Genomic DNA, 11,711 nt, shown 5'->3' on the forward strand with positions numbered 1-11,711 from the left:
CGGGATGGGGGGGAGGCGGGGGTGGGGGCCTTCCCAGTGTTGCTTGGTGACCACGCTCTCCGCCCAGGCCGTTCCATTTCCTCAGCAGGGGGCGCCGCGGGCCGAGCCGTCGCTGTCGGACCTCCCAGAGCGGCCTTCTTCCGGCTTCCTCCCCTCTGCCGGGCGGTGGCGAGCGCCCGTGACGTCACAGGAGGCGGGGCCAGCGCCGCTGCCGGGTGCTGGAGGCGCCATTGGAGCCGGCTTGGCTTGTAAGCGCCGCTGAGGAGCCGGAGGTTGGACCGCAGATACAGCCGCGTCCGCTCCTGGTTCCTGGCCCCTCAGCGGCATGGCGTGCGGGGCGACGCTGAAGCGGCCCATGGAGTTCGAGGCGGCGCTGCTGAGCCCCGGCTCCCCGAAGCGGCGGCGCTGCGCCCCTCTGCCCGGCCCCACTCCGGGCCTCAGGCCACCGGACTCCGAGCCACCGCCGTCGCTTCAGATGCAAACCCTACAGCCGACTCTGCAGCAGCCCGCCCCGCCCGGCAGCGAGCGGCGCCTTCCAACTCCGGGTAACCTACGCTGCTGCGGGCTTGGCAGGAAGCCAGGCCCAGCCATTTTTTGGGGGAGGGGGGTTTATGAATGCCGGGCCAATTCACCCACGGACCCCTTCCTTGCTTTGAGAAAAGGGAACTGGGGTGCCGCTGAGCCTGGTTGCTTCCGGGGATATCCGCGGGGAGTACTGGGGCCACAGTGTCGGTTCTTGGTTTTCCTGGAGCTGGAGAGCCTGGAGGGGTGGGCACCAAGAGGAATATGGGAATACCCCCGTTCTGGGCCCTCCCCGTCCTCGAAGCCCCTCCTGCCTCCTCTGCCCGGGCCTGTACTGAGCCGCCCTGCAGATCCAGTGGGCCATGGAAAATTGGATTCTACTCACGAACCCGGCGTGGGGGCGGGTTACTGGGAAGGGGCGTGAGTGTGTGCTGTTCAGCACTGTACTGTAGCTTATAGGGAGGCCTGTTTTCTCAGAACCTTTAGGGACCAGAGACCGCCGCAGGAATCATGAAAACAGATTTTTTTTTTTTTTTAAAGATGACAGGTAAAGGGATCTTAACCCTTGGCTTGGTGTTGTCAGCACCACACTCTACCAACTGAGCGAACCGGCCATCCCTATATACGATCCGCACCCGTGGCCTTGGTGTTATCAGCACCGCACTCTCCCGAGTGAGCCACGGGCCGGCCCATGAAAACCGATTTTAACCTAACCATTTCTAAGGTACTGGCCGTGTTCTTTTATTGTTTGGCTATTGTCTTGTACCATATATGGCTTGAAATCGGTAGGCCATTAGCTAGAATTTGAGAATCCTTCAACATACCGGGAGATTCTGGAAGCAAGAATTCAGCTATCCGTAACAGAGGTACTGTCCTTCAATAAGGCATTCCACTTTGGCCAAGGAAAGGGAATGGCTAGTGTGACAGTAAAGAGATCTAATCACAGTGCATAGAGTAAAGAAACCTAGAGTACAGAGGAAAAGTGCATCAGCATTAATATTCAGCAGTTTTAAAGGGCTCCCAGAAATGAGGGGGTCTCAAAAATAGATTTTGGCAAATCATTTCTTTGTGTGTTTTTCTGTTCCTCACGCTTAAGCAAAACCTTAGGATCGCCTTACAATCATTCTATCCTCACCCCTTTTCAGTTAGTAGTGCCTTTAGGATTCATTTCTCCCTTCCTTTGCTTATCCACAATGCAAATTTCAGGCCCTTGTCTTCTCACACCAAGATTCCTGCGGTCAGCTAAGCTCTTCCAGGCTTTGTATCCTTACTTGTGGTCACCTGTTCTTTACCCTGGAATTTAAACGATTTATCAACTATAACCATATCTTACCTAGTCGGTCTTTTATAAATTTTCTTCACACTATTCCTCTGCTGTTTTCCCCAGACCCACCTTGCTATGCTTGAATCATGTTTTTCCTTTCTATTTGCTGATCCCAATGAGGCCATTTCTTCATATCTCCCTTCCATTACCTGACTAACCTGTCCCATAAGGAACTCTGTTCTGCTTTAAATTCCCTGAACACTTAATGCTGTATAACCTTATGTACAGAATGAGATAATGTTTGCAAAAGTTCTTTGTAAAAGAGTTCTCAAAACAGGGGGCACAGTTGTCCACATGCAGTGATTTTTTTTTTTTTACTTCAGCTCTTGCAGATACCCAAGGATAATCATGTAATCTTTCATATAATCTTCTTGGGTCTCTCTTCTGCAAAATGGAATTAATACTTTCCCTATCTATCTTTAGTTGAGGATCCGTCAAGATAGCTGCAGAAAGTATTAATACTTTGACGTAAGTGAAAGATGCCTTCCAGATTAGAAAGGAAGAATGGGGAGGTAATGTTAGTTGCTATACAAGTAGAAAGAATAAAGCCGATTGATGGAAAAATGAATTTTAAAATCAGTGACTTCATTTTCTAACATCCTACTGTTATCTCAAGGGTTGTAAACTTCTGTGAGAAATGGTCAAAAAACTGCTTTTACTTCACTTTAAAAAAAGATGTGTAATATAGCACTTTTTTGTGGAAAGAGCCTATAAAATTAAGCCTTTTATTAAATTTACTGACTGTTAGATGGGTACCAGGCATGGAAGGGGGTCCAACCACAGGGAGATATTTGTAAACATAGAGTGAGTCTAGATGCAAAGCACTTAATTTATCATGACTTGAGAGTTGAGAATAACCTCTGGATGGAGGTAGTGTTTTAGTTGAGTCTTGAATAATATTTGGGGGAAAGGCACAGCCCCATTTCAGGTAAAATGAAACTGCTAGAGCTTAGGCCAGAAAACCTGCAAATTAAGGAAAGAGTAGTTTGATGCAACTGGCTTGTAGTGGATGATGTAACTGGGAAAATAAATTGGGGACAGGTCGTAAAAGGCATTGAATGCCATGTTCAAGAGTTTGAATTTTGGTCTGTAGCAGCTTGAATTTTGGTCTGTAACCACTGCAGAGTTTTGAGGTGGGAGTAGCCTGATATAACCTGGAAGCACGGTTCAAATAATAAAGAATTAAAATTACTATCCACTGTTAAAAAAAATAAATTTGCATTTTTCTTTTTAAAAAAATGTTTCTCGTTTTACGTGGCCTCCTTTGGAAGAAAATCATATTTACTACCTTGTTTTTCTCCTGCAGATACCATGTTTAGACTCTTGGATTCATAGTCCTTCTATGTACCTCATAGTTGTATCTTCCCATTTGTTCACTTTGCCATATAAGAGGCAGTTAGAGGTTTATCAAAGACCTTCTGTTCTCATGAGCATTGTTTTCATACTTGTCCTTTCTTGTTTCAAGTCTTTGCAGTTCCTTACATCCTTGTATTGAATCTGGCAAGTATGTGCTTAAGGAATAATACATTTTAAAAATGTGAAGATTTCATAAATTCAGGGATCTAAGATATGAACTTCGTAGTACTCCTAAAAGAAAGTATATTGCTAACCCACATTGTTCCAGAGTTTAGGTTTTGATTTCGCGTTTGTTCCTGTACTGTACCGTCACTTGTTGTGGCATTATTAATATCTTTGATTTTGATTCTCACTATCTTATCAGGTACTTTTGACATTTATATTGAAGAACTAGACTAAAGATCCCAAATGACTTCCCGAGATTACAGTCATACAGCTAGTAAAAGTGGCATTATTAACACCTTCCACCATTAAAAATATATGGTTATGAAAAGTATACACTAGAATAACTTGAGTTGGGGGGATGATGCAGTTTTCTTGTTTTTTTGGTTTGTTTTTTTCTAATTAGGAGGCTTTATTTATCTGGCGAATATGATGTCACACCACAAAAAGAAAAAACTTGAAAACCACATCCTTCCGGATTCTTTGTGGTTTGTTTTTTTCTAATTAGGAGGCTTTATTTATCTGGTGAATATGATGTCACACCACAAAAAGAAAAAACTTGAAAACCACATCCTTCCGGATTCTTTGTTGTCTCTAAGAGTGTACTTGAAGGTGGTTAGTTAATTTGTGTTTCCTGGACTCCCTTTAATAGCGTTAGCAAGTTTGGTTTGTGATTACCTTGATTCAGAATAGTAATCTGAATCTTACCAAATATTGCCTCTTACAGGGTCAGAAAATTCTTTTCTAAATTCTGACCATCATTCCAAGCAGTAAATGTCAGCTCTTCCCCTCGTCAGTGTCCAGGCTCTAAACATAATGGTTTCTGCTGTCCTCTTCCCCAAAGATCTTAAGGGTCCCATATGGAACAAGAACTTCATTGTTAGAAAGCATTGGGTGGTAAGAGACTCACCCTTTAATACTCTAGTTTGTGAAATTGCAAAACTTAAAGGAAATAAAAAATAATGCCCTGTTAGGTAAAAGGAGATTTCTTTTACTGTAATTGTACTAATCATCAGCAGATCTGGTCTTCACTGCCATAGGAAAACCTGAAGGGAATTATCTGGGTGGCTTACGCATATAGCTGCTATTCTATGCATTGTTGAAATAGTGGCAATAAGAGTGCATTGTTTCTGGTACTATAGGAGGAATGTTTTATACAGTATAAACAATTTTCTTGTTAATATTAATAACATGAGGCGAGGGAAGAAATTGAGACCTAAAAGGAGAGTCTCTAAAGGGAGTATCTAAAGTCTTGTAAAAAGAAAGACCTTCCTTGTCTACTCCCACTTCTGAAGAAAGTTTGAAGTTATGAGACAATAAAGTGAATGCTCAAGTTTGTTTCTTTTTTATTAGAGCAAATTTTTCAGAACATAAAACAAGAATATAGTCGTTATCAGAGGTGGAGACATTTAGAAGTTGTTCTTAATCAAAGTGAAGCTTGTACTTCAGAAAGTCAGCCTCATTCTTCAGCACTAACAGCACCTAGTTCTCCAGGTAAGCATGCTTTGGTGTTCAAAATTCATTTAAGACTTTGTAAATGGTACTTATAATGATAGTTTCCCAGTCCAGAATTGATGTCCTCTAAAGTAATAAAATCAGTAAAGTGGATGCATTATATTATTACTACTTATAAATACTTTAAAAACCACAAAGTCATGAAATTGGGAAAGAACTTGGATTGATTTGATTGGGCTTCCATCCACCCAGTGCAAGAAAGAGTAATGTCCTCTGTAACTACAGTATTACTTACTGTAGCCATTAGCCACATGTGGCTATTTAATTTTAAGTTAATTAAAATTAAATAAAATTTAAAAATTCAGTTTTTCAGATGCAGTAGTCACATTTCAAGTGTACAGTAGCCACATATGGCTGTTGTATTGGACATGCAGCTGTAGAACATTTCCATCTCTGCAGAAAGTTTTGTTAGACAGTGCTGCTCTAACATCATTGGTAGGTGGTCAGAAAGGATGTGCTCAAAAACAGAATCTCAGAGTTGGAGGGAATCTTTGTGGTCACATAGTGAACTAGTCTTGCCTGCCATATCCCTGCAAAAAGTCAACAAACCAGTGTTTGAATATCTCTGACAGTGAACTCCGTCTCCTTTAACAGTAGAGGAGTTTGTCTCTACATAAAGATTCTACTTTTTAACAGTTCTGAGGGTTAAAAGTTACCTTGATTAAAAATTACCTCCTTAACAAGAACACAAGTTGTTGTTTGCCAGGAGCTAGGGGAGAGGAGAATGGGGAGAAACTGCTTGATGGGTGAGGGGTTTTACTTTTTGATGTGATGGAAATGTTTTGGAACTAGATAGAGGTGGAGGTTGCACAACTTTGTGACTGGTAGATGCCACTGAATTGTTGGCTTTAAAATAGTTAATTCTATGTAACGTGAATTTCATCTCAATAAATTATTTTTATTTTTTTAATTGTCTCCTTATAATCCAGAGGTCCTGGCTCAGGAATAGCGACATCTCTTCTAATTGCTTTTGCACATACATGAGTGATAGACCTTTCAGTGGTTAGAGCTAGGAAGTCTCACCTTAATCTTCTCTTGAGATTTTAGTAATACAAGTGTACTTCGAAGCGTTTATGGAAGGATTCGTATTGTCTTTTAATTGTTTTCCCATGCTCTTGTTGAAGTACCCTTATATACTTTGGAAATAATAGAATATGTTAGGGGTAGAAAAACAGTTATAAATAATGACTGGTTGGATGTTTTAGTTAGGTTTCATTTGTAGAGAAAAAAATATACTCTGGTTTGTTTAAGCAAAAAATGATTTGCTTCAGAGTGTTAAGTGGCTTACAGACTAACGTAAGAGTGAAGAGACAGATTCTAGTCTGAGCTTTGAGGAACATCTCAGAACTGGTCTATCACCAGGGCTGTTGCTTTAATGATGATCAGGAAGCCACCTGTGGAATCCATTGTTCAGCTCCAGAATGAGACTGTTGCTCTTTTTGCCTCAGCACCAAAACTGATGCCTGGTGCAAGCTTATCCCCCCACTTAGTACTGAATTTAGATCTTTCATGAGTGCATCAGAAATCCTAGCAACCAAGGAGTCTGAAAAATGTAGTTTTGAATTTCACAGCCTCTGCTGCGAAAGAAACAGAGGAGACACTAGAAGGAAACTAAAATAGATTTTTAGACAAGGGAATCCGTAGTGTCCACCACAAAAGTTCTGGTTCTAGTATTAGAGTTCCATGTTTTCTAGCATTCCAAGGGATATTTTGATTTCTAACTTTAGTAGTTTATGAGCATTTTACTCTTTTCAACCTAGATTCAAAAAGGATGAGATGTGTAGTACCTAATTGTATACCTTCATCCATACTTCAAAAAGGAACTCTTTGTGAATATGCTTGAACTTGTTAGGATCTTGATTTGATGGCCTTAAAGGTTAATGACTTTGCTAAGTTTTTTTATATTGAGCAAGTCCCTTGGTCTCATAAGCCTCAGATTCCCCATTCTTATCAGAATCATCTGTGGATCTTAAAATAAAAGGTGCCCAAGCCCTGCCCCGGAATTAAATCAGAATGTGTATCTTTTGTGGTTAGTTGTACAGATGATTAGGACGCAACTCCTTGATTACACATAGGTCTAGATGATCTCCAAAGGCCTTGTAGGTCCTATGCTGTGGATACACTTTCTCTAATCCAGACTAGAGGTTTTATGTCAGCTTTAAACTTTTTGTTCTTATCGTTTATGAAATGAGCATTGCATAGGAGCTGAGATTGTTAGTGTCAGAACTGCTTTTCTTTATGCAGATCAGCTGGCACACCTGGATACATGTCGTTCCTCCTACCTCTCAATTTACCTTTGATTTTGCTTTGTAAAGCAAATGGAGAATTTTGTGAAAATATTCCATGTAAAGTAGTGAATAATATAATTTTCCTAAACAGTTTTTATATATCTTGAGGACTATTTATATAAAGTTGTTAATTCTGAACCTTACAGCTAGAATATATTATGTAAACTAGATTTATCTTTTGGCCAGGTTCCTCCTGGATGAAGAAGGACCAGCCCACCTTTACCCTCCGACAAGTTGGAATAATATGTGAGCGTCTCTTAAAAGATTATGAAGATAAAATTCGGGAGGAATATGAGCAAATCCTCAATACCAAACTAGCAGGTAGGCTAAGGCAGTGACTATGCCATTGTTAAGAGGGTTCAGTACGAATTAACTCCCAGTTAAGTAACTTAAAAAAAGAACAGGGTTTCATGTAAGAGGATTTATTGAGTTGTGAATATTGCAGTTACTGTTCTGGTGATTGTAAACATGAAATTTACACATTATATGGAAGGACTTCTCATTTGCACTTCTGAAAGAAGATAAACCAAGCTGTTCTTGCAAGAGTTTTCTATATGAACAAAGGCATTGAGTAGGCCATTTGGGCGTGCTGGCTGGTGCACAGGTGTTTGGGATATGGTACTAACTTCCCAGCAGGTGTTTGGGAAGAGTGCAGTATTGTCAACAGATCGAGGCTTCCTGGTGGTGGTAGTCTGTGGATGTGAGAAGTCTGGCATCCTTTGATTTGGGAGGTAAAATAAAGCAAGGAGAGCCTACCTCAGGTTAGAATAAAGGTAGTGATTAGTGATGGCAACAAGTAGATCCTTATATGAAAGAAAGGAATCTGAATCAGGAATAGAAAGTAGTATCTGTTTAGTTAAGGAGAATGATGGGATCAGAGAAGTTTTAGTTTCTTCCTGTTAACAGTATTATTTCCTAATATGGTAACCTATGCAACATGGTTCCTCAGAATGTTAATAGGTCTACTTTAATTTAAATTGCAAACTGTCGGGTTAAACAGTTAAATGGGTTCCTTCATAGTAGAATTTCTTTGATCCTTTAATATATGAGTTATAAGAAAAAGCTCTAGTATATTATTCCCTCTCCCACCCCAATATTGTTCAAATCAGATGGCTCTAAGTCACTTCTCTGTTCACAGATGTTAGGCTATCTTCTACCTTTCTGCTGTGTTTTCCTTTAGAAAGTATGACTTAATGCTGAACTGTCTACAATTAGATAGTATAGAATTTTCTTTTAGCTTCTGGCCATCCCACCTCTTCTACTCATCTTTTTTGCTCATTGTGTGTGTTGAAATTTATACTAAGGAAAGAGCTTTAAAACTTCATGTCCCAAAGAAGATTTGCTGAAATTTCTTGGCCTGTAGTAGTAAGCATACCTCTCTGTCTTGGGAGGCCATAAGTAGGGGATAGAGTTACGGCAGGGAAGAGTTATTAGGAAAATGTTATTATAGATGATTAGTGACCAGATCTAGAAGCCAGGGAGTTGGCTCTGGGATCTAAGAGGAAGAAATAGATCTCAGTGACCTTTATAAGGAGGGCCTTAGAGTGTGGAAAATTCAAACTGGGAAGCTAGATATGATCCTGACACTTGATTTTTGAAAAATTAGGGAGTTTCTGGGTATAAGTGTGAACTGTCTTTCCCCTCACAGAACAATATGAATCTTTTGTGAAATTTACACATGATCAGATTATGCGACGATATGGGACAAGGCCAACAAGCTGTAAGTATTGCCAGGTTTTTCTTTGAATTTTTCAGGCTCAATATCTTATCTTCCAAGAGCAAATATCTTATCTCCTGAGAAAAAAAAGCCCCTGTGAAGTAAAATAATAGCTAAAATTACTGATGTGCCCAGCACAGTGTTAAGCTCTTTAAATCCTCACTGAAGCTTATATAATCCTCACCGTAACCTATGAGGATGGAACTATTATTAGCCCCATTTTACAGAAAGGGATAGCACTTAGAAGAGGTTAAATAATGTGGCCAAGCTCATATAGCTACTGGTTCAGCCAAGATTGAAACCTAGGTAGTCTGTCTCTACCACCAGTTTGTTTGTCACCTGTGTTTTCTCCAGAAAGGTAGTTCAAGTTCTTTTATGAAAGTTGATTCCTTAAGCTAGTTTATCAGGTGTGTGGTCAGGATTTCTTTAATCTAAACATTTCGCAACTACCAATTACTCAAAGCATAAATTATAAATAGCTATGTTAGTATATCTAACTGAACTTGGCTCAGGTTTCTTAAATTCTTGAGGCTTAGTTTTTTTGTTTGTGTGTTCATTTGTTTTGATGGCTAGCTGGTACAGGGATCAAACCCTGGACCTTAGTGTTATCAGCACCATGTTCTAACAGCTATCCCTTGTTTAGTACTTTTTAAGTGGCAACTCATGTTTCCGTGCTGTTTATCACATTTACTTTTAGGTAATATAAATAAAACATGACACTACATTTTTTTGGTATTCTTACCCTTTTGTTTTTTATTCCTAACTTACAGATGTGTCCTGAAGCTTTCTTGCATATCTGGGTACCAGGTTTGACCTCAAGAGATGGCTGCTGTACACTTTTTGCAACTGGTTTGATATCACATTTCAGCTCCAACTTTGCATCCTGAGAACACTTAAACGTTTCTGCAGGTCCATTTTATACAACTTGAAAGACCTTAAAACTTTCTGGTTGCCACAAGCATATCTTTCTTTTCTGCTCATCCAATAAACAGCTGTGCCCTACTGTGATAGATTTTCCAAACAAAAACCTGGAGCAGCAGTTTAGCAAAATATGCCTTCAGTGGCATGCAACAAATGGAGTTTCCCCGAGCACAGTTCTGTAAGAAGTGTGTATGAGAATGTGTGTATATGTGTGTATGTATATTTTAAGTTATTATTTGTATTGTGCAAATTTTTTTGATCTTGGGGATTCTGGCTGTGAATTTGATGCACGACAATTATGGTTAGAAACATTTGCTTGGTCTACAGAAGATCATTAATGTTTTGTGACCATATAAGTTGTAACAGTGGATTGTTTTATGTGTAGGTATTATTATTAAATACAGGGACTGTTTCCAGGCACAGAATATGAATCATAAGTTAGGATGGACATTAGATGTGATTATGATGATGTAGTGATGGTCTGCGGTCCTAGATCTACAAATGCGGTGAGAAATTAGAACGAAGTGGAGAGACAGGCCATTGATGCATGGACTCTGCCTAATTGTGTTAGAGAAATACTTTGACTCCAAGCCTTAAAATACCCACATGGAGTCGTCGCTCACCTCATTCACACAATCAAAGAGCTCCCTGGACACTGAACCTCTAAAGGGAAAATGTCTTCCCTGGAGCAGGAGCATCAGGGTTTGTTCAAGAGCATAACGTAGGTGAGCATGGGGCTGGGTCAGGCCCCGACGGCACTGCTACCTGGGAGGAGCCACTTCACCTTTGTATTGGTTATTAAAAGCAGAATTTGGATTCTTTGGTCTGGTTCCCCCAAATTCTTTTGAGGTGTCCGTGTTCAACTGCTTGAGCTTTGTTTTGGCAACCCCCTGCCTGAAGTTGCTTATTGGCTGTTCTTCACCTTATCTCCAAGGTTGAGGAACAGAAAGTAGCCTCTGTTTTGAGGAGGTGGAAGTTAAGTATACACTTATTTTTTACTGTGACTTGTTCAGGACCACATTTTACAAAATGCCTTGTTTCCTTTATTATTGTTTCTGGAAAGGAAAGTTCTATTAAAATTGTTTTAGTTTGAATATAGAATAGTTTTTTTTAATTAGGGCTTATTTTGAAAAATTCTGAGTTTAATTCAAATGTATGCTGATACCTTCCAAAGTAAGGTAATATTCAGAGACAGTTGTTCAGATCAGATGGCTTAGAGAAGTTCTGGGAATATTCACATTGGAAGATTCCTTATTAATGAATGTCTTTGACTTAAATCTAACCAAAAACTGCAACATTATTCTTTGTACATTTTCATTATATAGTGTTAACAAGCTTAGTTGCAAACAAATAAAATACTTAAGCTATTTGTTTACCTTGCCTTCTTAATACTGGGATAATGTTTATTAATTCAAATAACTTACATGAGGTTGCTATATCCATTTTCTCAGTTCAACAGTACGCTGATGACTTACAGACCTTTTTTTAAAAAACCCAGCAGTGATCTTTTAATAATTAAATAATGATTTTACTTCATATTTGAAGGGCAGTTTGTTTCATCTCTTCTTTTTCCAGGGTAGTCACTTGTTCCTGGAAGAGGAACAAAGCAGTGGCTGTAATGGGAGTGGCCCTGCAGTGGGATAGTCACACCAAAACAAGGAAAGGGCAGCTGTGGGGCTATCCAAAGTTGTGAAGCCTAAACTAGAAATGGGGAAAGCTGCCTCACTGAAGTCTTGTGATCAGTGTGATGTGCTCACTCACTATTGCAAATGTTAGCCCCCATTTCTACTAAATGGCTTCTGGTTGGTAAGTAGAGTAGGTTTCAATAAGAAAAATGACACATTCTCACTCTACTCTTTCAAGGCACCCAGTATTGCTGGGCTATTATATTATAATATGGTTGCCC

General features: G+C 39.9%; 1 protein-coding gene across 1 annotated transcript; it reads left to right on the forward strand.

Annotated features, from left to right (window-relative positions):
* Window positions 1–145: 145 nt before the first annotated feature.
* On the forward strand, window positions 146–11,180 carry AKIRIN1 (akirin 1). The gene is made up of 5 exons (XM_008565848.1): window positions 146–545; window positions 4,718–4,858; window positions 7,354–7,488; window positions 8,816–8,887; window positions 9,655–11,180. Exons 1-5 carry the CDS (start codon window positions 326–328, stop codon window positions 9,663–9,665), a joined length of 579 nt encoding a protein of 192 aa, XP_008564070.1. The 5' UTR covers window positions 146–325; the 3' UTR covers window positions 9,666–11,180.
* Window positions 11,181–11,711: the final 531 nt, after the last annotated feature.

Source organism: Galeopterus variegatus, unplaced genomic scaffold (assembly GCF_000696425.1).
Source record: "Galeopterus variegatus unplaced genomic scaffold, G_variegatus-3.0.2 Scaffold209, whole genome shotgun sequence".
Lineage (NCBI taxonomy): Eukaryota > Metazoa > Chordata > Mammalia > Dermoptera > Cynocephalidae > Galeopterus > Galeopterus variegatus.